Raw genomic sequence first — 26593 nt, 5'->3', positions numbered from 1 at the left:
CGCTCAAGTGAAGAGTAGACGCGCCTGCGTGGCTGGGTGACTCTGACCACTGGTGAGTTTTTGCTCCTACCGTTCTGACACACACTAGTAGAAAAATGGTCAAACATGAAGCACATTAGTGCCGGTTTGAATTTGAGCCGGCACTAATGTGTACATTAGTGCCGGTTCCAACGGCTAGTCGAGCCGCTCTTATTAGTACCAGTTCGTGGCGAATCTTTAGCACCGGTTCGTACCATGAACCGGTACTAAAATAAGTGGTGGCAGGATGTTGTCAGTCCGGGGCCCCTCCAGCACCTTTAGTACCGGGTCGTATCACGAACCGGTACTAAAGATCGTCCTATATAGACCCTTCGTCCATCCAAGCTCGCTCTGTTCTTTCCCTTTCCCCTCTCCTCTCTGTTCTTTTCCCTCTTCCTCTCAAGCTCATCACACATTTTGCCCAAGATTTGAAGGCCCCCATCCATTCAAATGATCACAAAGGTTATCAACTTTTTCCTTTCATCTCTCATTGCTATATTAGCTCATGCAATGCTTTATATAGTGATTGATTCTTGATTTTAGTAATTTGGGAGGAATTATATATATGTGCTAGTATTTGATTTATATGCAATTTGAGGTCAAAAATAACACTTAGTTTTGCATATGTAGGTGTGGTTTACTTAGTACCTTCTAAATCTCCGTCTTAACCACCGTCGATCGCTCGCAACGTCCCGTCGCCGGCACCACCTTGTGGTGAGCCTCTTGTTCATGAAGTTTTATATAAAAAATTGATGTTTGTGTGATTTGGATATATAGTTACTCGTATAATTATCTTACCCATACGTTGTTTGTTATACATAGTGTCATGGTTTTGATATCCGTCCCCGTCGGCCCTCGTCCGGGTTATGATTCGGATGTGGTATATTCTCTTTTAAAACTATTCATTGCATTTCATGTTTATGACAAATTATGCCCATCAAGTTGACATAGATATTTGTATGTAGGAGGTAGTTGAACCGGAAATTCCAACCGACCCTATTGTCGAGAGGTTAAATTTAGTTGAAAGAGAAAACGAGGATTTGAAGGAAAAATTGAAAAGAATTGAGGGGGAGAAGATGGAATTGGAGTTGCATGTTGCCGATGTCATCGATGATCACAAGATTAAGATGGAGAAAATGCGCTTGAAGATTAGATAGATTAGAAAATATGCCATTCATAGTGAGGCTTGGTATCATTATGCTGTTGGATCAGTTGTTACCTTAGTTGCGATCTTGATCGCATTTGTTGTTGCATTTAAATTCTTTAGCTATAGAGTTATTTGTTTGTTGCATTTAAGTGTTGTATGATCTTTATGTATGAACTTTATGTATTGTATTAATTTGATGTTTTCGGTGCTGTGTATTGAAGATGAGCCGGCAACGGATGTACGATGACCGATGCTCTCCCGAGTTCATTAATGGCGTGCGTACTTTTCTGCTTGCGGCTGAGGCAAACAAGCGAGCGGATGGTTTTATGCATTGTCCATGTGCTGGCTGTAAGAATGGTCGCAATTACTCTACGTCAAGAACCATTCACGTCCACCTGTTTGAGTCCGGTTTCATGCCCCACTATAATGTTTGGACCAAGCATGGAGAAAGAGGGGTTATGATGGAAGACAATGAAGAAGAAGAGGACGACGACAGCTATCCTGTCCATGGGTTCCCTGAATACGATGATACAACAATGAGGGAAGAAGCTGAGCCGGTAATGCGGGAAGAAGCTGAGTCGGCGATGCGGGAAGAAGCTGAAGAAGAGGCATCGGATGAGCCCGTTGATGATCTAGGTCGGGCCATTGCCGATGCAAAGAGAAACTGCGCAAGTGATTTGAAGAAGAAGAAGTTGCAGTGCATGTTAGAGGATCACAAAAAATTATTGTACCCGAATTGCGTAGGTGACAAGAAAAAGCTGGGCACCACACTGGAATTGCTACAATGTAAGGCAGAGAATGGTGTATCTGACAAGGGATTTGGAAAGTTGATGGTAATGATAAAGGATATGCTTCCAAAGGACAACGAATTGTCCGAGAGTACGTACGAAGCAAAGAAGGTTGTCTGCCCTCTAGGGTTAGAGGTGCAGAATATACATGCATGCCCTAATGATTGCATCCTCTACCACGGTGAGTACGAGGATTTGAACGCTTGCCCAGTATGCGGTGCATTGCGCTATAAGATCAGCCACGATGACCCTGGTGATGTCGAGGGCGAGCGCCCCAGGAAGAAGATTCCTGCCAAGGTGATGTGGTATGCTCCTATAATACCACGGTTGAAATGTTTGTTCCAAAACAAAGAGCATGCCAAGGCGATGCGATGGCACAGAGAAGATCGTAAGAAAGACGGAAAGTTGAGAGTACCCGCTGATGGGTCACAGTGGAGAAAAATCGAAAGAAAGTACGGGAAGGGGTTTGCAGATGACGCAAGGAACGTATGGTTTGGTCTAAGCGTAGATGGCATTAATCCTTTTGGGGAGCAGAGCAGCAACCATAGCACTTGGCCTGTGACTCTATGTTTGTATAACCTTCCTCCTTGGTTGTGCATGAAGCGGAAGTTCATTATGATGCCAGTGCTCATCCAAGGCCCTAAGCAACCCGGCAACGACATTGATGTGTACCTAAGGCCATTAGTTGAAGAACTCTTACAACTATGGAATGGAACAGGTGTACGTGCGTGGGATGAGCACATGGGGGAAGAATTTGACCTAAAGGCGTTGCTGTTCGTGACCATCAATGATTGGCCTGCTCTCAGTAACCTTTCAGGACAGACAAACAAGGGATACCGTGCATGCACGCACTGTTTGGACGATACCGACAGTATATATTTGGCTAATTGTAAGAAGAATGTGTACCTGGGACATCGTCGATTTCTTCTGAGCAGGCATCTCGTAAGAAAGAAAGGCAAGCATTTCAAAGGTGAGGCGGATCACCGGACGAAGCCTCGCCACCATACTGGTGCTGATGTACATGATATGGTCAAGGATTTGAAGGTGGTCTTTGGAAAGGGTCCTGGTGGACAACCTGTTCCAAATGACGCTGACGGACGCGCACCCATGTGGAAGAAGAAATCTATATTTTGGGACCTGCCCTATTGGAAAGATCTAGAGGTCCGCTCCGCAATCGACGTGATGCACGTGACGAAGAATCTTTGTGTGACCCTGCTTGGCTTCTTGGGCGTGTATGGGAAGACAAAAGATACACCTGAGGCACGGGAGGACCAGCAACGTATGCACGGAAAAGACGGCATATATCAGGGTCATGCAAGCTACTCTCTTACCAAAGAAGAGAAGGAAATCTTCTTTGAATGCCTGCTTAGTATTAAGGTACCGTCTGGCTTCTCGTCGAATATAAAGGGAATAATAAACATGTCAGAGAAAAAGTTCTAGAACCTAAAGTCTCATGACTGCCACGTGATTATGACGCAACTGCTTCCAGTTGCATTGAGGGGGCTTCTACCGGAAAACGTTCGATTAGCCATTGTGAAGCTATGTGCATTTCTCAATGCAATCTCTCAGAAGGTAATCGATCCAGAAATCATACCAAGGTTAGAGAATGATTTGGTGCAATGTCTTGTCAGTTTCGAGTTGGTGTTCCCACCATCCTTCTTCAACATCATGACGCACGTCCTAGATCACCTATGCGAAGAGATTAATGTTTTGGGTCCTGTATTTCTACACAATATGTTCCCCTTTGAGAGGTTCATGGGAGTCTTAAAGAAATATGTTCATAACCGTGCTAGGCCAGAAGGAAGCATCTCCAAAGGCCATGAAAATGAGGAGGTCATTGAGTTTTGTATTGACTTTATTCCTGACCTTAAGCCGATTGGTGTTCCTGAATCGCAGCATAAGGGCAGACTGGATGGAAAATGCACGCTAGGAGGGGAATAAATAATATGTATGGGCGGACATTCTCTCACTGAAGCACACTACACAGTTCTACAGAATTCCGCCTTGGTGGCTCCGTATATGGATGAACACAAGAATTTGCTACGCTCCAAACACCCGGAGCGGTCTGATGACTGGATTACACGTGAACAAACCAGGAGTTTCACCAGCTGGTTGCAGACACGTACCATGCATGACACCTCTATTGAAGATGACTTGTACTTGTTGTCCCAGTTACCATCTTCGAATATAATGACTTTCAAAGGGTACGAGATAAATGGTAATACATTTTATATGATCGCCCAAGATAAAAAGAGCACCAACCAAAACAGCGGTGTCCGCTTTGATGCAGAAACCAAGACGGGAAGGAAACATATTATGGTTATATACAGGACATATGGGAACTTGATTATCGACGTGGTTTGAAGGTCCCTTTGTTTCGGTGCAAATGAGTCAATATGACACGAGGCGGGGTAACGGAAGACCCGCAGTACGGAATGACAACAGTGGATCTCAACAATCTTGCGTATGCAGACGAACCATTCGTCCTAGCCAATGATGTGGCACAGGTTTTCTATGTGAAGGACATGTCTACCAAGCCAAGAAAAAGAAAAGATAAGGAAGCGAATGCATCATACGATGAGGCAAAGCGGCACATAGTTCTTTCTGGGAAGAGAAACATCGTGGGAGTGGATGACAAGACAGACATGTCAGAAGATTATGAAAAGTTTGATGAAATTGCTCCATTCACGATGAATATTGACCCGAGCATCCGGTTAAATGATGAAGATTTTCCATGGTTACGGCGCAAAGGGACACACGCGAAGAAAAAGTTTCACACCCAAAGATCTGGGATGTGATCGGCTTCACTATCATCACTTTCTTCTGTGTTTCACACCCAGGAGGGAATCTCTGTAATAGTTAGGGTAGTTATGTGTTTTGGCATTTGAAACGCGAAGAAATTTTATGTGCAAACAAATTCTTTCATGCCTTTATTGATTTTTAAAGTTAAGTTATTCACAAACTAGTGATTCACACTAATTTCAAATAACTCAAATTTAAACTATTCAAATTTGAAAACTACGGGCACTAACAGAAAGTTTGTAATTTTTTGTACCTAAAGCAAAAATATTCACAAAGAAACTCTAAATACACAAAAAAACAACTCAAAATTAAATAAAGCAAAAAAATAAAAATAAAAAGCCCGCCTACTAGGCCAGAGCAGCTTGCATACGGCTAGAAATCCAACCTGTTGTTGGGCCAGGATGCAAGCCCGCAAAGGCCCAGTAGGCCCACAGGGCAGCACAGAACATGTAGGCCCAGTAGGCCTGCTTTGGAGAGGAGCTTGAGAGAGCTACCGTACGGGGGGTTATAAACCAGTGCGGACGCCCCTCGGCTAGCGAGGTGGGACTAAACTTGCCGCACCGCATCTTGCCAGCGCACCCCCTTTAGTACCGGGTGGTGGCACCAACCAGTACTAAAGGGGGGCCTTTAGTACCGGTTGGAGCCACCACCCGGTACTAAAGGGGGTGCGGTTCCCGCCTCTTGGCCTGGCCAAAACAGGCCTTTAGTACCGGTTGGTGGCTCCAACCGGTACTAAAGGTCCATCCTATATAACTAAACACTTCAAAAATTTCAGTTTCTCATCTGCTTCTTCTCCTCTGCCCCGTCGCCCGCCGCCCCTATCTCCATATCCCTCGTCGCCGCCCCCGTCGCCGCCTCGTCCCCGTCGTCCCCGTCACCGCTGTGCCGTCCCGGCCCGTCCCGCGTCGTCCCCCTCCCCGTCATCGCCGCCCCATCCCCGTCGTCGCCGCCCCGGCCCGTCCCCGTCATCGCCGCCCCGTCCCTGTCCCCATCGTCGCCATCCCCGTCGTCACCGCGCCCGTCGTCGTCCCCGTCGCCGCCCCCCGTCGCCTCTCGCCTCGCCGGTGAGCACACACACACACATACATTTTTTTAGTTTTTTAGTTATAGAAATAGTTACAAAAATGTTAGAAAATTTTTCTTTTTTTAGTTATAGAAATAGTTAGTTATATAGCATTGTTAGAAATGTTATAGAAATGTTAGAATTGTTAGAAAATTTTCTTTTTTTTAGTTATAGAAATAGTTATAAAAAAGTTAGAATTGTTAGAAATTTTTCTTTTTTTAGTTATAGAAATATTAGAAATGTTATACAAATGTTAGTTATATATATAGAAATGTTATAATTTTTTCTGTTTTTTAGTTATAGAAATATTAGAAATGTTATAGAAATGTTAGTTATATAGCATTATTAGAAATATTATAGGAATGTTAGTTATATAGAAATGTTAGAAATTTTAGTTATCAAAATCCAATCATTAAAAAAATGTTACTTTTTGCGGGTATATAGCTAGTATTTGTTCTCAACGATGCCCTGCCCGCATCCTCGCTGTCGACCCATCCGCAACGACGTCCGGCTAACCCATGTCCGGGACTGGGCTCTGCCGGGCTGGCACTGGGAGGTGCTGCCTGGAGGGGCGCGCCGCTTGATGAGGAATCCGGCCCCGGTCGTCGACCCTGATCTCGTTTGGTGGCGTTCGCGTGGGCCAGTTTCGGTACGGAGGGAGCCAGCCCCGCCGGAGGTGGTACGTCGCCGTGTCAGGGAGGAGGACGAGCACGTCCATCGCTACATGGTTGCGTTAGAGGGCGGCAGGTTCTCCAATACCTGGCAGTTTCCACTAGTAGAAAAAGGGTCAAACGTGAAGCACATTAGTGCCGGTTTGAATTAGAGCCGGCACTAATGTGTACATTAGTGCCGGTTCGTGGCGGCGATCAATAGTACCGGTTCATGCCACAAACCGGTACTAAAGAGGCTGCATCAGCCTGCGGTCAGGCTATGGCCCCACCATCACCATTTAGTGCCGGTTCTTACCACGAACCGGTACTAATGAGGTTATGGCAAGCTGTTTTTAGTCCCACCTCGCCAAGAGAGAGGCAGTATGAGCGGTTTATAAGCCGTGAGTACGTGCACAGACAATGACGAAGAGTTGCAATGCTCACCTACATGTTGATTAGCTTCAAGCCTTGCGGAATAGCATAGATTGCACTGAGCTATGTGCAGTGCAGTCTACACTATTCCGAATGGCTTGAAGCAAATTAACCAGCATTGCACCTCTTTTTTATTTTTAATAACTTATTTAAACTCCGGACTTCTTTTGTGTTCAGTATGCAGCATTTAAAGCGGCGTCATCAATTTCCAACATGTTCTGACATCATTTGTTGTTTTTCGGTCATTTACCTAATTGTTTAGAGAGCTAAATGACCGTGAAATTGAAAATCACTACAAAATGAATCCTGAAAATGTTGAAACTTGACATGGTATCATCATATCACCCGCATAGCATGCGCGAAAGAGTAGAGAGGGTCACGGCAAAAACTGGACGCACTTCGTGTACAAATTGGACAAACTCTTTCCGAGTATCAGGGTTTCGGACTATACAAAAATAAATAATGCAGAAAACAAAAAAAACCATACAAAAAATTACTCAAAAATAAATAGAAGAAAATAAATAATGCAGAAAAGAAAAAACTATATAAAAACTACTCAAAAATAAATAAAAGAAAATAAGTAATGCAGAAAAGAAAAAAACTATATAGCAAATTTGTTGGCACACTGCCCTGTGGGTCTACCAGACCTAGGGTGTGCAAATGCAGGCCCAGGAGGGCCAGCAGACCCACAGGGCAGCGTGCCCTAATTAATTAGGCCCAGAAGCCTGCTATATAGAGGAGTTCGAAGAGGTAGCCGCGGTTGGGTTTATAAACCAGTGCGGCTGCCCTTCGCCGGGCGAGGTGGGACTAAATTTTGGGGTGGCAGCGCAAGGCCTTTAGTACCGGTTGGTGGCTCCAACCGGTACTAAAGGCCCCCCCCCTTTAGTACCGGTTGGTGGCTCCAACCGGTACTAAAGGCCCCCCCCTTTAGTACCGGTTGGTGGCTCCAACCGGTACTAAAAGCCTTCGTTTCCCGCCGCTTGGCCTGGCGAAAATAGGCCTTTAGTACCGGTTGGAGCCACCAACCGGTACTAAAGGCCCATCCTATATATATAGCTCTTACGAAAATTTTAGTTTCATCCCCACTTCGTCTCCAACCTCCGCCGCGCGCGCCGCTCGATCCCGTCGTCGCCGCCCGTCGTCCGTCGTCATCGTCGCTGTCCCCGCCGCCGCCCGTCGTCGTCGTCGTCTCGCGTTGCCGCCCCGAACGCCGCCGCCGTCCGTCGCCATCGCCGCGGCCGTACGTCTCTCTCTCGCTCCCGCACACACATACACACACATACATACACACACATACACACACACACACACACCGGCGCCCCCACCCCGTACGCCGGCGCCCCCGCTCGTACGTACGGGGCGGCGGCGTACGGGGCCGCACACACACACACATATACCACACACATGCATACACACACACATACACACATACGTACACACATATACGTATATATACACACACATGCATACACACACACATACACACACACATTTTTTTTTACTTATTTTCTGTTTTTTAGAAAAGTTAATTAGATGATCGAATGTTAGATTAATGTCGAATGTTAGATGAATTAGCTAGCTAGATAAAAAAATTGTCGAACTAGAGATTAGAACTAGTTGAATAATTAATATAACTAGTTTATTTTTAGTAAAAAAATTTAGGTATATGAGATTAGAACTAGTGGAATAATTAATATAACTAGTTTATTTTTAGTAAGAAAATTTAGGTATATAAGATTAGAACTAGTTGAATAATTAATATAACTAGTTTATTTTAGTAAGAAAATTTAGGTATATGAGATTTGATGATCTAATTAAAATATTATTTGTTAATGAGTTTTTCTGTTTATTTAATTTTTTATATATTTTGAGTTTATATAAATGTTAGATTAATGTCGAACGTTAGATGAATTAGATAGAAAAGTTAAATATATAGTAATGTCAATTGAATATATAGTTAGATATATTAATGTCAAATGTTAGATGAATATATATTTGGCTAGATATAGGTGTTTAATGTTTCACCTATATGAACATAGGAAATGTCATCTGACGACGAAAAAGATTTTATTTTGTGCGAACACTGTGAAGACCAGCGCGGCTTGTGCGACCAAAATTTCCTTGTTGATGGTAGGCGCTTCAGCATCAAGCTGGATGAGACATTCGAAGTTGATACAGTAAGTCACTTTGTCAATTATTATTTGAATGCAAAACTTATACTTCATTTGCTTCAACTTATAATTTTAAATTTTCACTATTCTACTATAGCGCATCCCCTGCCATGCAAGAATTTTTGTCTTGGATAAGATAGGTTTTAGTGCTATAGATGATATGGAGGTAAAGAGAGTTTACTTGAAGACGGAGCATGGGTATACTTTCAACATCAAATTATATAATGGAGACACATACACCCATTTTGAATGCAAAACTTGGCAAGCACTATGCAAGGCTTATGCATTTGAGCCTGATATGGTTATCACCTTTGATATTCGTCCGGAAGACGATATTGAAGGTAATATAGACATCTGGGTCGATGTGCAAACGCCTCCAGTTCTACCATTTGGTGAGTTTTTCTCAACCATGCATGCATATGTTTTTGTCTTTCTTCATACAATTTATTCAAAAATAGTTGACAACTAATTTGTATTGTCAGCTTATTTCGGTTCAAGCAAACATGTCCGGCGCTTGGTAGACAGGACCTACTACTGCCCCGGGGCTCAACTAAACTGCGAGGAGATAAGTCATTATGTTTCATGGCTTGAGGATCTTAATACTGTCAAGACAAATTTTTTTCCTAAACTTAGAAATGTTAGTACTCAAAACGTGCGACCAATGGTGATCATATTGAACTACGGTCACATCTATAATCAAAAGATGGTAAGAGCATCTTTTGCATACATTATTTTTGAAGCTAAACTTTCATTGCTTAGTATATTAATTACTATACGATGTTGTTCAACAGGGACTTCCGATGACAGTTGTGCCTCAGTGGATCGAGACAAAAGGTCGCATGTCAATGGTTAGCTTACGACCAAGATTTCCTACATTACACATGAGTGCATTCAAGATTTCTGAAAGCGAAGAATGCTTAATAGTGAAAGATTGGAGCAAAATTGTTAACGATCGCAGAGAAGTACTAGGGGGAAGTAGGTGAAGCGCAACCCAAGATTAGGAGATAGATTCATCTGCATGCTCCAGTATGATGAATCAGGAGAGCTATACATGTTCTATGCTATTCTACCTGAGAGGGAGCAGCAGGATCAGTAGCTACTAGTTCATGCTCTTAATTAGTACTTGTCTCATGTCCGTGTCCTGAACTTCGATCTTGGTGACGATTATGTTGAACTTGATGATATCTTTGCTTCTGTAATTACAAAGTGAATGTTTCCTCTTTAAGCTAGCCAGCGTTGATGATGATTAGATAGCTAGCGCGGTAATGACTATGATGATTAAATAGTGGTAATTAGACGACTACGATGATTTTTAGCTAGCTAGAGTTTATTTATTTATTAATATGCGATGATGATGATGATGATGACGACTACAACTCATTATAACGTAAAATAATCCTAAATTAAATTGATAACACAAATTTAATTGAAAAATACAAAATAAAACAAAAACCCACAACCATTTAGTACCGGTTGGTGTTACCAACCGGTACTAAAGGGCTCCCGGCCCCCGGAGCTGGCTCGTGCCACGTGGTTCCCCTTTAGCACCGGTTCGTGCTGAACCGGTACTAAAGGGGGGGGCCTTTAGTGCCGAAACGTTAGTGCCGGTTCCATAACCGGCACTAAAGGCCCTTACAAACCAGTGCTAATGGCCCGTTTTCTACTAGTGTTCTTCAGGGATCTCACTTCAGCTATGATCCTGTGAGGGTTCCTTCTCTTTGGGTGTCCACCGCCCGCGCCGCATGATCCGACGATGTATTCGAGATTATATATTATTCGAGACGATGTATTCGAGATTATATCTAGTATTCGAGACGATGTATTCGAGATTATATATATTATTCGAGACGACGTATTCGAGATTATATTCGATGATGCTTATTATGTACTATGATTGATTCAGTTTTTCCTTATTAATTGATTGCATCCATGCATTGTAATTTGAATATATTTCTTTTGGATTAGTTAAACAAAACCTATGGCGGACAATATCGGCAGAGAGGGAGAAGAGGCCCTGTTCAATATCATACGCAATCCTCGCGGGCCAGATGATGATCAGAATGAAGAAGATTATGACGGCTCCGAATATCTAAACAACACCGGGGAGGGTGATATGATATTCGATCACGACGACCGAATTGATGAAGTCATGAACTATGAACATGATGAAGAAAATGTTGATCTTGAAACAACAAAGACCGGCGAGGTATATATATTTATATAAGCATGCATCTGGTGATCATCACATGTTTTAAATGACTTGAAGATATATTAACGAATCGATCTTTCTTCTTTCAGCCATCCGGATCGAGCAAATCTTCAGGCAACAGGACGAAACGAGGCCCGAACAAAAAGTTGAAGGAGGGCGTAAAGTACAATATCAAGGCAATCAGACCTAATGGCGAACCATTAGCGCCTAAGAAGATTGCGGACAAGTTTATTCGTCGGTGCGGAGTTCTTGTGAAGGACCAACTCCCGATCTCCCTTCAAGAATGGAGAGAGCCAGCAAAGCCACGTCTAGGAGTTACTTTTGTCGACGACAGACAAAAACATTTGCTTTGGGAAACGCTCATGTCACATTTCACCCTACCAGATCATTTCACAGATGCAGATGTGGAGAAAGTCAAGGACGCTGCTCTTAGGAAGATGGCGGTTGCATTCAAGAACCACAAGATGAGTGAATGGGCCAAGTACGTCAAGGGAGGAAGGAAGACTCCAGTATTCGAGGGAACACTAGAGAAGCAAAGTGCTCATTGGGACGATTTCGTGAAATTCAAGTATTCGGAATTATCTAAGGAACGGTCCAGAATAAACAAGGCCAATGCCGCAAAAAAAGATAAGTTCCCTAAGCTGGGGCCAGGTGGCTATGCGGTGGGAATGCCTAAGTGGGATAAGTCTGAGAAAGAGATGTTGGATGCATGTGTCACTCCAGAAACATTGAGCTGGCCCCCCAGGTGCAGGACTTGGTTCTATGCACATGGAGGGGAGTTGGACCCGAAGACAGGCAAAGTTTTGAAGAAGGCATGTCTGGATGGAGCCGAAGATAAGCTACTTGTTGCAATAGAAGAGGCTCGATCGGGGTTGTTCGAGCCCAACAGAGAGAACGACGAGCTTACGCGTGCCCTGGGAAATCCTGAACACCCGAGAAGAACACGAGGCATGGGCGCTATTTCGTGGTATGAGGGGTTTTCGGACTGGAACGCCGACTACAGAACCCGTGCGAGAAAGAAGATTGCGGAGGAGGAGAAGAAGAGGAAGATGGAGGAGGAGCAGAGGAAGCTAGACTATGAATGCCTTCAAGGCCTAGAATCAGCGCACGCAGACTTGGCAATCAAATTCCAGCAGCAGCAGGAGCAGATCGACTCACTTAGCCAGCAAAGGGGGTCTCAGCAGCTAGAGGATGATCCACCAATGGATAGCACCGTCCCATCCATGCCGAGAAGCAGCATGGGTTCCGCCCCGGGCGACGCATTGCTGGATAGCTACCCAATGGATGACATCATGGAGAACACTACTAACTGCGACCTACACTTCAAAATGAAGAACATATCCATGAAGGTGGCGGACGCCCTTGCTTTTATAAATCCCCCCGAGGCAACCTTCCATTGCAACCCGATTCCAGCGGGCTATGCTCGTGTCTTGGTTGATGAGGTGGTGGACCAATATTCGGGGCTAGAGCTTGACATTCCTGGAGGTGACGATGAGTACACACTAGGAGAGGCCAACCATCGTATCAATGGAGAAAGGATTACATCATCTTTCGAAGGCCACCGACACCGCGTCATCCGACTCCTTGTCGCAGTCCGCCACCGAGTCAGCAGACTCCCGCTCCTCCAAGTCCACCAACGCGTCAGGCCACTCCTCCTCCAAGTCCGGCACAGCTTCAGGCCACTCCTCCTCCTCCAAGTCCGGCAAAGCGTCAGGCCACTCCTCCTCCAAGTCCGGCACAGCTTCAGGCCACTCCTCCTCTAAGTCTGGCACAGCTTCAGGCCACTCCTCCTCCTCCAACTCAGCCACGTCAGCCGTCTTCGCCACCTCAGCAATCACGGAAGAGAGCCACCTCAGCTATGGTGCGTAGCGGTACAAGTCGAGGTAGTACTGGAGGTACAGGCGGAGGCAAGCGATTTCAATATGGTCCAAGCCTCGCGCCTCTTCCGCAGAGGCCTTACGACAAGTCCGAGGAGGAAAACGCAGCCATATCGAAGGCCGAGGTGGAAGCCCATTTTGCACCGAAACCGCCACCGCCGCCAAGGGAGAAAGTGCCTGTGGAAAAGATTGACCACTTCATTCGTATGGCTAGACCACCAGCTCCCAAGCCTGTTGACACAGACTATGAGCGCCACATCAAGAAGTTAAATCGAGCACGTCTACAGAAAGAGGCAAGCTCGAGCTCGAGCAAATCAGCTGGCAAAAGGAGCGGTAAAACCGTTCCCCAGCTGGGAGAACAGGCGGCGCAATTAATCCCCCCGCTTGTTGTGCCAACAAGACATGAGAGTAGGCGCGCCCAATATTATTGTGGGCAAACCGTTAACGTTCTCGGGGTGGGCGATGTGGTAATAACCGATGAGCATATTGCGCAGGCTGAATCGATCGAGATCACTGTTGGACAACTCCTCGATATCGAGCCCATGTCTCCGACTAGAGAGGAGGAAATAAAATAGAAATATGCCCGGGGCCAACCTTTGGTCGAGCCAGAGGAGGTCAATAAGCTCCCAACGAGAATGTATGAATTGCATCAATGGTACATGGACATTACCAAGATTTCCAATTAAGAGTCCCTCATGGTGAATGTCAACAAGGAGCATTACTACCATGAGAAAGCTATGACCGTTGAGTATTCAGAACTATTTCAGCTATACAATAAAGACGCACTCGACAAATCTATCGTCAGTTGCTATTGTCTATAAGTGATTTCTTTCTGTAATTTAAGTCTCAAGCTAGCTGTAGTGATCATTTTGATCAATCATTACCTGTAATTATCCTCACTATATTCTTTTCTGTGGTATTATGCAAGATGAAGATTTATGAAATGAAAAAAGGTGGACGCTGTGGCATTGGGTTCGTTGACCCAAATACCATTAATGAATACACATGGAAAATAGATCCATATCACGAAAAAAGTGTAGAGGAAAGCATGCTACAGTTCTTCAAGGAACTCAAATACAATGAAGATATACTACTTCCTTACAACTTCCAGTGAGTCACACTGTCTTGTACTACAAATTCTATTTTTCCCTACTAGCTATAGCTACATGTTTTTGCTTACATATGCCCGCTTAATTAAGACATGCAAATGTGTGTGCATGCAGATTTCACTGGATCTTGTTAATCATTAAAGTTGATGAAGGAACAGTTGAAGTACTAGACTCACTACTTAAGAAAGCAAGTGACTACACCATCGTGAAGGGGATAGTCAACAGGTAATTTCAATCATTATTAACTATATCTCAGCCTATTTAATTAGTTCGTCATTTCCTGATAACAACTATTTAATAACCCATTTATTCATTTTCTTTGTCGGCGGGCAGGGCTTGGGAAAAGTTCATCAGGGCCACTCCAGGCCCATGGAAACAAAATATGAAATGGTATCGACCCAAGGTAAGTAATTAAGTAGTACTAGCTAGCTGCCATCTCTTTAATTATCATGCTTGATTAATTATTATCTGATCAAATTCCATTCTCGTAAAGGCCCTGAAGCAGACGCCGGGGAATGATCTATGTGCATACTACGTTTGCGAGAACATTCGCATGATGGCGTCCGAAAGGAGCAAATCTCAAAGACAGGAGTGGGTACGATGTCGATTGTCAGAACACTATTCACAATTTTTACACCATTATCGATATCTAGTCACACAACTAATACACATGCATATTGATCTCCTTCTTAACAGTTCAAAGAGGTGCGGGACAAGCTCCTAGCACAGGACCGCATAGAAGCAATTCAAGAGGAAATAGCGGAATTTTTGCTCGACCAGGTCATAGATCCCAAAGGAGAATATTATTACCCGCTACCGCCCCCATGAACCACTTCCAATTGTTATCGTGCTCCGAAGGCACCAATTAGCTAAGCTAATGCCACTGGCTCCGAAGGCACCAATTAGGAGAAAATGTATATATATATATATATATATATATATATATACATGTGTGTATATGTGTGTGAATTAATTAATGGTGGTTGTGAGACATTCGATGATATATATAGATGCTCTATTAATAACCCAGGGTGAAGAATAAGAAATTCTTCACCCCAGTCCAAACCGAGCGTTGGTCTGGTTAAGCAAATCTGGACCAATATAAATTTTTGTTCCACTACGGTAAATTTACGTTGATGGGAGCGGTTGGCTGGTAGGAGGTATCCCACCCCCGTACCATTATTTTCTCTATGCCCTGCAAAAAAAAACTTTTCTAATCAGCTGCAAGCGGCGGGTGGGCTCATCACCGTTCCTCTCCCCGATCCCTCATCATTGACGTTTGCGGAGGCCGCGGCAGCTACGGCGACGACAACGGTGCCGGAGGAACGACCTGGAGGCGAGGGCTACTCCCATGTCTCATGCGTGGATTACTCTTTACTCCCACTTTCTCTCTTTATGCGGTAGCGACTAGGAGACAAATAGGGCAGTGCATCGATACGGTGAGAGCTCGGCGGCGGCGGCGACCTTCTCCGCGTACCTCTTCACCTCCGGCGGTCTGGTTGCCAGTAAGATCTCCCACCTCGTATTCCTTTCCCTTTCCTCCTCCATGAATTTCTGAATATTTAGGGTTAGGGTTCTTGATTTTTTGGGAACAGGGCAAAGAAGAAGGCAGAAGACCAGGAAAGGAGATGAAAGAAAAGAGGTGAGCTTGCATACTAAAGGAGGTGATGGACTTGACCTTCGCTCGACTGTAGGATCAATTCAAGGGTGCAGCTTATTTTTTTCACATTTTCTTTAGCTTTTCTGGTTTCCTTCTGTTCAATCTTTTGGAACAGAGCATATTCACAATTAGTTTAGTGGAACAGTTCATCGAAAACAGACAAGAAAGTCAAGAACCAGGGCTATCACCTTTGTCTGGATCTAAGAAGATACTCCTGCGTTATTCATCTGCAGCATCTTTTGATTCAATGATCTTGATGAAGGACACAAAAGTCTCTTTTTTAAACGTTGACTCGTCCTGAACACTACTAGTGGGGCTTCAGAACTCTCTACGTGCAGACCTGAACACTAGTGAGACATGGTAGCAATTAGTGAAATGAAAATGTAGGATCTGGTTTTCCTTTTCCAATTCATGGAAGCACTAACCTTCTGTGAAAGTACTGCATACACCTGCAGTATACTTCTCAGGTTTCCTTCTCGGATTTTTAGAGTGAGCTTAAGGCAAATGATGAATGGTTAAGCACCTATTTATTTATACTTTTGATCTGTTGATACACAGTGAACAGAAGGATATAGCATGTCATGCTCCTATTTTGTGTCGATGTAAACAAGAGATACAATCTAGTACATCGCAAGCAAGTTTGGAATATGTATTAGTTGGACATGCTCCTATTTTTTGTTGGCCCCTTATATATTACCTTCTCTCAGAATTCTTATAGTAGTTGGCGAACTTGCTGACTCCATATGATACGCTAGATTTTCATACATGGCTCGTTGCAAACATTACATTGGTAGACACTGACCAGTTTGTTAATATTCATGAAAGTTTAGTTAGATTTATTTTAATCACCACGAGGTGCACCCTGTCCCTCATCCAGCCTATCAAACTTTGCTGATTTTTTTTTGTTTAACCCACCCACAGTGCAGGAGTAATCTTCTATAACATGAAATTTTGATTTTTCATTCAGGTTTTTGCTTGTTTGTTGTCTGTAGCATAAACCAAATGGGGGAATGTGCCTTTTTTGGCGAGTAATCATGCGATGCTAGCTGGGCTCCATAAATTTAATTTATTCCCTAGCCATGGACACTGTAAAGAATATCCACACAATCATTTTTGCATTTGATTCTTATGTACTGGAAAATATATTCTTTATTCACATTTAACCTATTTTCCTATCTTATATGCCCGTTTTGGCATTTTGCCTTACAATTATGTGTGTCTGACCAATTATTTGTTTCATTTTGATGACTGTTTGGTGACAAACAATGTCTTAAATAGTTACAAGACACAAACTAGTTCAATATGATCACTCCCAATATTTTACCTGGCACATTTTGATAAAAGATACGGTTTACAGTGCATTAAAACAATAGTTACAGAGTTTGGCCTTTTATCTTATTTATCTATATATTTTGGATTCATACCGTGCAGCCAGCGTGTTATGGGTTCATGTAATTCCGACGAATTTGGTACATCCAAAATATCTCTATAATATCTTTGATTTCGACATTGTTTCCAGTTTAGGGTACCAAAGCCTATTGATCATTTAAGTGTTATATGTGCTTGTGTGTTGGTGGCCTCTACCTATTTGTTGGTATACATCTGAAAACTGAAAAAACTCTGTTTTTCAGGTATGTGTTCAAGCAGACGACGGTTAATGTATGAGGGATAGGTCTTCGTATTTATGGTGGGTACGAGTAATGTTGAATCGAAAATTCCAGGACTTCTTTTACTAACACCCTGAAGCAAAATTGAGGTTTTTGTGAGAAGAAAAGTGAACCTAAAGGGTACAGTACTATTAATAGGATACTATGTTGGTTACAGCCCATGGATAACAGGTTGATGTGAAATCTCTGGTCACTTGCAAATTAATCTGCTTGAAGATCAAGTTCGACAGTAGTCATTTTTCAAGCTCACTAGTATTCAGTTTTGAAACAGTGAGTTCTGAAATTTTCATGTTGCTGGTTACTTAGTGCTATGTGGCATTCAATTGTGTCCAAACGGATTTTATTTGTAATTTCTAGGATGGTTTTTATTACGTGAATTATTTCTCGGAACCAGTACATGGAATCTATGTATTAGAACACTTTATTATTCCACTGTTACCAAAAATTCCTTGTGCACATAATGAATTAGTTGCCCGTGTTTCTTACCGTTACCAAAATGCCTCCTACAGAATTGTGATAGCGGCCTATGTTACTTAAATCACTTGCACTATTTCATTTTTGCTAGAGACACGTTGTGCTCAGTATACAATAGAAAGAGGAATAGAACTAGTGAAATATACATGAAATAAGGAACACAGACTTATATCTAAAAAAATCAGGAACGCCTCGCTACTGTAAGATCACCTGAGTAGCCTTATGTAAAAAAATCAGGAAAGCATTGGTACTGTAAGATTACCAAAGTGGCCATAAAATTACAGCAAGATGCGCCAGATAGGTTCCTCACCTACGGGACACATGCAAACAGTAAGATTACCTTGCACTTTTTTTATTTTATGGTGGTTTTAGTGCCGGATTCCTCTTTCCACACTATAATATATATATTATGATCGGTTCTACTAGAAATTCTATTTTTATATATGCATAACGTGTACAATATGTAGTATCGTAAAATACCAGCAAACGAAAAATAATTAAATGGAAAGCACAAAATTAATGAAAAAGAAATCATAAACCCAAAACCCCCCCAACATTTGTCACCAACCGGTACTAAAGGTCTCCCTGCCCCCGAAGCTGACTCGTGCCACGTGGTTGCCCTTTAGCGCCGGTTCGTGCTGAACCGGTACTAAAGGGGGGCCTTTAGTGCCCACATTTTAGTGGCGGTTACCGAACCGGCACTAAAGAGCCTTACGAACCGGTGCTATTGCCCGGTTCTGCACTAGTGACACCATGTGTACAGTTTGTGCTTGCTTAGAAATTTTGCCCTAATAAACAACAAAATTATCTCCAATCATGCGTTGTATCTTCTACCATCTTCCATATTTTTACATGACTAGCCACTTAGCATTACTATTCATATTTTATTTGTAAATGTACGCAAAGCTCTGGATTAGAAGCTTGAGGCTATCTTCTGAACCAAAATGACCACATTGACTACCTATGTTAAATCTTATACTAAGCTAATGTCAATAGTGATAAGCTTATGCAATTGTTCATCCTACTTGCATTGGATAATATTCTCCTCTAAATTTTGCCTCTTTTTTTGAACCAAAAATGATTATCTTCATATTTCGCCTCTTTCCTAAACCAAAATGATTATCTTCTTCAGATTTCCTCCATGAGCCACTGTAGCACCTTTTATGTTGTGATACTCCTACATATTCATGGTAGTTGCCAACCTGCATCCTACATATTCATTGGATTTTATATTGGCATTTGTAATAGTACAGTGTGCTATTTATTATGTCAATTATCATCAAATAACTAACAATTTCGTTTCTGCGGTATGGACTGAACTCGGAAAGGAAGCAGTTAATCACATGATTGTAAAGGAATATGCGAAGCTGATGAGACTAGAGCTAAAGTTCTTTCTCTTGGATTCCTCAGTTAGGTACATCATTTCTTCAATTGTCCACATTTTAAACTGTATATTATTGTCGTAAATCAAGTGGAATATGTGTATGCAAACTGTCAAACTAAAACTTGGAAACAAACATCATTGATTACTAATCGATGATGTAACTTTTGAAGGAACTAACAAATGGAATGATTTGTTGCCCATGTACATTTGGTAATTTTCTTTGATAGTTTTTGTTGTTTATGTATAGAAAAAAAAATCATTGGTAGAGAGGAATCTTTCTGAAAATGTTTTCTCGGTAATGAAATGGAGAGAAAATGTTTCTCAAAATGATCATTTCAATTTTTTATGGCTGAAATATGGGAAAGGATGGCGAGTCCATGATGCTTGGGGTTCTTTGCAATTCATTTTCTTCCATTTCTATGATGTAGATATTTCTTCTGTGTCAACCTAAAGTATTATCCGCTTCTGATAAATGCAAAGGAAAATCTGCAAGTTACCATTTACCTTCACGCATATTTATTCTGTTAGTGTGACTTAAACATTCAATATGCTTTGCCTATAGACTATGTTAGAGCTGATCTGTGCGAGCTGTTAGCCTTTTGATGAACACATGGTGTTGATTACTTAGGACTGGAATGTTCAGCCTCCCTGTATGCCGACTACATTTCTAAGACATGAACCTATTTTTGTACTATAGTCATCATTTCTAAGACTTGCTGATGCATGATTACACTGCTAATTGCTACAGTAGACACGCAGGCGTAGCTTGGTGCATTCTTCTCTTCTTTCCCTTTATATTTTCTTCATCCTTGTGCTTGTAAATTTGTAACTCAAGAGGTCTCAAACTTTTTCAATATGGAGGTATTACTTTCAGACTGGTACATATGCATGTAGCTGTTCATGAAGCATCATTTTACTAAAGTGTCCAATGTATGTTCTCTTATAATCCAGGTGCTTGATCAAGGCTGCGTATGAGCTTATTAACATCGATGGTGTGCTAAATGTGATCATAAGGAACCTGGAAAAGGAGTATGTCTCTTAATGGACATCTTTCTATTTTGCATTGAACTTTGATTAATTATTTTACTGTACATTTTCCAAAATTCAAGGATTGGCTTCTTACTCATTACAAATGGTTCCGGTCTTTATTCTTAGTTTTTACAGTTACATAAAGAACAATGTTCAAATTCACTGACATGTGCATTGTGACAGTACTTCACTGTATGTTCATTATATATGCATGTAGCAATACTTCCTTTCAATCTATTCATTAGTTCGTAAGCTAGATCGTGTGCCAAGTTGCATTTACTGGACACTTGCTACTCTTTTCCTTGTGCAATTATTCAGTCCTGGTTATATTTTGTGGTATTTCTGAGTTGCATAAATGACTCGAAACATCGGGAGCTACTAAATCTTACCTGTACTGAATTTGTGCTTTTTTGTAATATCAAAATACGGTTCTCCTTCAAAGTATTATTTTTCCTTCTACTGAATATGCTTCTGGAAAAGGATCTCAACAGATCAACCAGAAGGAGAAGAGAGCAGCCAAAGAGAAGTTAAGAACAAGACACATGCTTCAGATTAACTCCTATTCCTGGACCTATATGCTTTTGATGATTGAATTAGATAAAACAAGTATATATTTCTAAAGATTAATGGATTCTAATCGTATGATTTTGACATGCAGCTAAGTTTTCCATATGTCTGACTATTGTGTTGCCGTGCAAATATGCAGAAGGATGGTCTACCTTTTTGGGACTTGGTTTTGTGAATCGATGTGTTATCTTGAGCAAATATCTTACTATTTGTACAATGTTATAATATGAACTTTTACTATTGATATATCATACTGTATGTCGAATGTGTCAATACATATATACTTGCGGCAACTTCTAACTGAAATTTATTTTTCACCTACAAAAATATATAGAATCTTCGTCCATGTTTTCATCCCGATACCTGATTTACATGTCCATACAGTTGGGCTGTTTGAGCTAACACTGCAAGGCCTTACAGTGCATCAGGGGCATCTAATAAAGTTTTTAGGTTTGTCCCTAGAACTATTATATCTAGACAAGATACTTGCTTGCAGAACCATCAGAGCTGAACCTTCTAGGTAATTTTACATAATCAGCGGCTGGGCACCCACAATCATCCATGATTTGCGTTGAAGCGAGATAAGGTTTACTCATGTTCTTATAGTTTGTTTCTCTTTTCTGTTTTGCTTGGTTGATTTTCAGTTATAGAGAAGTGTTAGAGTTGGATGGAGTATCAAACAATGGAATCAAATCATGCATGGTATTGTAAGTTAATCATATAAGCATAGACATGTTTTCAATTTTCCAATGTATAGTGGAAGTTATTTAAGTCGTTTGAAATATTAATACAGAGTTTTTCCTATTGATGTTTGCTGTGAACGATGTGAATATATTCCCTTAAAAAATTCGTGTGAATATATTTGGATGGTTTCATCTCAAATAAGATCTCTATAGTAGCAACAATTTTGAATAAAAGATACTCCCTCTATAAACAAATATAAGACGTTTTAGATCACTAAAATTATATGTTCACACTTATACCAGTGTGAAAACTGAATGAGGATCAATTTTATTTTAGATAAACGTGCATTTGCACGTGTACGATTACTAGTACCTCATAGGTCATGCTGTCTATACATTTGCCCCATATGTAAATGTTGGACAATAACATGCCGTGCTTCATAAAATCTTGAAAGATCCATCAATGCAGCATGATGTATTGACACATGTTGGTTACATCAGATACATGTATTCCAACAAACATCCCTAATAAAAAGCAAGCCCGGATATGTAGAAGTACAGTGAGGTACGTATTAATGTATGTAGACACTATTTTCCAACAACAGTAGTCAACAAGCAACACAAAATAGAAAACTTGAGTCACATATCACAACAATGAAAACAACTGTTTCATTTGTCTTGGCCAAAATTAAGGTTTGCTATTCATGCAACACATATTGCAAGAAAAAAAGACATGATAGAGGGCTCACTAAAAATGGTTAGGTAATTTGATTTATAGAACTTGATGACAAACACATATTTTGAAGCACTTCAAGTAAAACAAAGGTCCAGAACTTCAACAACTAAGGGAAATAATTGGCAATGTTGTCTTGAAAAAATATCTCAGACATCAATTTTGTAGTCATGGGTATGAAATTGTGCTTCCAGCATGGGTATGAAGCATGCAGAATCTAGTCTCAACATGTTCGACATCACCTGAACATCATCATATCTGCAACCAATAAAAAAATTATATAAGTGCAGCAGCTATAGAAACATCTTAGATCACCAGTGAAATTATATAAATGCTGCTCCTGATTGTTGTGAAATTTCTGCACCAGAAGGGACAAAACAGTACAAAGAGGAACAGAGAAGGGAGAGATGGTGTTGTTGTGGGACGTCCGTTGTTGTGCACCCTGGGCCCTCACCTCCCGGCCCTGCAACATCAAACCACGGCCACTGCAGGGCAACGACATATGTCCCTCTCCCTCGCTCTAAGCTCTAGCGACACAAGTCAAACAAGCTAGTAGAACCGACCAATTTTTGCTACAAGCCAGAGCTGGATGACCTCCACAGGATATTGCAGCGTGAGATTTTGGTAGACATCCGCTTTGCCAACTCCATTGCGGCGCCGCGACCTTAGCCCGTTAGCCACGGGCGTCCTCCGGCCACCACCGCACCGCCACCCCACGCATCGATGATGGAGATCGGTTCCACAGGGAAACCCTCGATTTCAAGCCGCTTTAGGATTTATGGTTGGGGAGGGGCTTGGGGGAGTTGCTGCGGCCTGCAAGCGTGGTCGATGGAGAAGGAGAAGCCGTCGGCGGTGGCGATCGTCTACGTACGCCATAGGTGGGAGGATTGGGCAGCGGATGATCGAAACGAGTTTCGTGATGGCAGTCTCGAAGGAGTTGGATCGAAGGAGGATTTGGATTGAGAGGGGCGATGGCGGCGGCGGTGGAGGGGAGGGGGGCACGGGCGGATGGGGATGCGAGGGGGCCTCGCTCCCGGTTCGTCTGGTTTTTTGTCCGTGGGGGAGGGGACAAAAAAACAATCTACGAAAAAAAGCCAGCGAAGATGGGACGAAAAAAAACCATGATAGGTGGGACGAAAATTAACCGGCGGAGACTACCAACTGCTTCGTTAGGAGTAAGGATGTAGGGAAACCACAGGACCCGGGCCATGGCGAGAGAAAACACGAACTGCTGTGAAATCTCCACGTGCATTAAAAGAGTTTCACGTGACACCATCATTAATTGGCCATTCTAGAGCCATCCGTGGCAGCATCCATCAGTAAGAGTACGCGTTATATTAAGTCTAAACTGGCATTAATTTCTGAAGTACTACTACTGTAGTCTGTAGTACCCCCTTCGTTTCTAAATCTAAGTTTTTTTAAAAGATTTCAGTATGATACATATAGAGTAGATGTATAAATCGACACTCAAAAAATGGATTTATGTAGATTAGTATGTAGTTTATATTAAAATCTCTTTAAAAAGGTTTATATTTAGAAACGGGGGGATAGATGACAAAGAACGTACGATCACGTACTTCATTCTCCACCCAAAGGCTCAGCAATGAATTATCGATACTAGAGTGCGGCATTTCGATGCCTAGACTCATCTACACCTGGTCAGGAAAAAATTCAAAACAAATATTAGAAAAATTCAACAAATTCCAAAAAACTTTTGTGTAGTAGATAATTTGATGCGTGAGGTTCGCTCCAATTTTCAAATCATTTGAACATCTGAGTAGCTCTCAGCAAAAAAGACAAATCGGGTCAGAACAGTATATGAACAGTAAACTGTTTTACAGACCCCGAATTTGTCTTTTTTACTGAGAGCTGCTCAGGTGTCGAAATGATTTGAAAATTAAAGTGAACCTCACACAAAAATTATCTACCATAAAAAAATTGAATTTTTTTAGTATTTATTTAAAAAAAATTGTGAGCGAGGGTGCAGATGAGCCTGTGCTCAGAAATGAATTGTCGATACTATTACTACTTCATTAGGCGGGCATCTGTACCACGCGTCAAGAATGAAACGCCACACAGCGTGCACGCACGCGCGCGCACTATATAGATGAGCTTGCACACGCCCCATGAGATCAAACAATACAATTCCATATTCACCATGCAGCAGTCTCCTAATAATGTGGCTCCCAACACCAAACACCCAACACCTTCCTTGGTCCGTGCTGGAGCTAGAGCCAACTGGTTCCGCTCCGGCCACCTCGCCATGATCTCCGGCCAATCACGTCGAACCCGCCGTGTGAAGGCCCTTGCCGTCCCTGCGTCTGGCTCCCGGGACGTCTGCAGCGACAACATCAGCCAAGAAATAAAACCAAGGTTCTTCCGGATGAAATAAGTTTTCCAATAATTTGTTGACTTAGGATGCAAATCTGTGATCTTCAGGATACCCTCTCGCCCTCTTTATTAGTTCAACCAAATGAACTAGAATTTCAAGAGTGAAATAATTGAACTAATTAAAAAGGCCATGCATGGGGGTACCATTTGCACCTCTCAAAGAACATTTGGTCCAATAGCTTCGTGTCTTTTAACAAAGTACTCAAGGCGATGCAAGCAAAACGAGTTCACACCTATCCTCTGCATAGTCCAATGGCTTCATATATTTGTGTTTTTGGCGTTGCATGCAGTTCAATTAGGGCGGACAAGTTCTTCCAAGTGGAGATGACCGTCCGTGACAACGATCTTGACCAGTATGGAGTCGTTAACAACGCCATTTATGTCGCTTATATCCACAATGGTTGGCACCCAAATGACATTTAAGCATGGTAGAGCTTGGGTTTTACTCTTGTACACAGTGTTGATTCCTGCTTAAAATCGCCTGCAGCTCGAGAGGAGCTGGCTGCGAGCATTGGCTTCAGCATGGCCTCCGTAGCACGCACAGGCAACGCGATGGCACTCTTGGAACTGAACCTCAAGTACTTCAAGCCTCTACTGGTATGTGCATGGCACGTCTGAAATCTCTTCTTTCTGCGAGTGTCACATCCGAAACCTCTAAGGCTCTGCTCGCAGTGGTTGTAAAATCAGTGTGGCCACCGGTATCTAGCTCAATTTTGAACTAAATACCGGTGACCATGCTAATTTTACAATCATTCCAAGCAGCCCCTAAGGTTGGAAATCTCGAGGTTCTTATTTCCAAGCCCCAAAATCTCAAATTTTAATAACCACGTGCATTGATTAATATCCAGCGAGGCGCCAAATTTGTCGTCAAGGTGAGGGTTGTCCAGATAAAGGGTGCGAGGATACTTGTTGAACATTTCATCGAGACACTACCGGATCATGAGGTATGTGCAGAAACGATGGATATTGAACGCGCCGTTTCCCTTATAGTGATCAGTCCCTTCTACTGATCAATCCCACGCGTGCGTGTGTGTTGATCTCCTCTAATGGCAGCTTATTTTGGAAGCGACGGCGACCGTCGTCTGCCTCAACAAGGACTACCGTCCGACCCGCGTCTTCCCGGAGATGTCATCCAAGCTGCAGCAATTCTTCTCAACCCGGGACGGCTAGCGTGAAGATCAGCTTACAAACTATCTTGTGCGTGCTTATATGTGTCTCAAATGAATAAAAGTGCATTTACATTACGTGGCGTGTGGGAGGCTCTCCAAAAGAAAATTCATTGTCGGTTCTAGGCCAAATTTTCATTAATCCCGTGCTCATGCAAGGAGCTACGTAGAGGCTGAAGATCAGTGGAACATCACCTCAGTTGTCGCTAGGTCCAAAGAAAGAAAACCGAAGAAAAACTTTCACCGTCGAACTCATTATTCAAAATCATCTGCAAAAATATATATATTCAAAAACAAGTTATTGAGAAACGATTATGCTTTTATGTGCATTTTGTGGAGGCGAAATATTATATTCAAGTTATGAAACTACACAACGAGCTTGAAACAACTCCTTCAACGACCCATATATGCACAAGTTTGCCATGGGCAACCATCACCATCGTTTGTCGGCTATTAGCAATATGCACAAATCAAGCAATGACTTTATGCAAACCAGAATCGATACAGTTGATACAACAATGAGCAACTTGTTTCTTGACAATATACAACAATGAGCAACTTGTTTCTTGACAA

At 42.3% G+C, this 26593-nt stretch overlaps 1 protein-coding gene and 1 long non-coding RNA gene across 3 annotated transcripts; both read left to right on the top strand.

Annotated features, from left to right (window-relative positions):
- The first annotated feature begins 14 nt into the window (after positions 1–14).
- Positions 15–21300, top strand: LOC125547721. 2 transcript variants are annotated; one of them, XR_007300735.1, is made up of 4 exons: positions 15–52; positions 19200–19257; positions 19396–19481; positions 20403–21300. It is a non-coding gene; the product is annotated as an uncharacterized LOC125547721 (long non-coding RNA). The 2 variants fall into 2 exon arrangements; XR_007300736.1 differs by lacking the exon at positions 19200–19257 and having other exon boundaries at positions 29–52.
- A 3315-nt stretch (positions 21301–24615) lies between these two features.
- On the top strand, positions 24616–26098 carry LOC125547720 (acyl-acyl carrier protein thioesterase TE3, chloroplastic-like). Its single transcript, XM_048711521.1, has 5 exons — positions 24616–24836; positions 25145–25254; positions 25342–25451; positions 25703–25798; positions 25908–26098. Exons 1-5 carry the CDS (start codon positions 24622–24624, stop codon positions 26022–26024), a joined length of 648 nt encoding a protein of 215 aa, XP_048567478.1. The 5' UTR covers positions 24616–24621; the 3' UTR covers positions 26025–26098.
- The last annotated feature ends 495 nt before the right edge of the window (positions 26099–26593 follow it).

The sequence above is a fragment of the Triticum urartu genome, chromosome 3 (assembly GCF_003073215.2).
Source record: "Triticum urartu cultivar G1812 chromosome 3, Tu2.1, whole genome shotgun sequence".
Taxonomy (NCBI): Eukaryota; Viridiplantae; Streptophyta; class Magnoliopsida; order Poales; family Poaceae; genus Triticum; species Triticum urartu.
This window is presented reverse-complemented; position numbering and strand designations above follow the sequence as displayed.

Bases quoted from the DNA above. Each gene is read 5' to 3' on its own strand.
- LOC125547720 (XM_048711521.1), top strand. From the start codon at position 24,622: ATGCAGCAGTCTCCTAATAATGTGGCTCCCAACACCAAACACCCAACA. The intron at 24,837-25,144 runs GTTCTTCCGGAT...CGTTGCATGCAG, and splicing joins AGCCAAGAAATAAAACCAAG to TTCAATTAGGGCGGACAAGT. The intron at 25,255-25,341 runs GTTGGCACCCAA...AATCGCCTGCAG, and splicing joins TGTCGCTTATATCCACAATG to CTCGAGAGGAGCTGGCTGCG.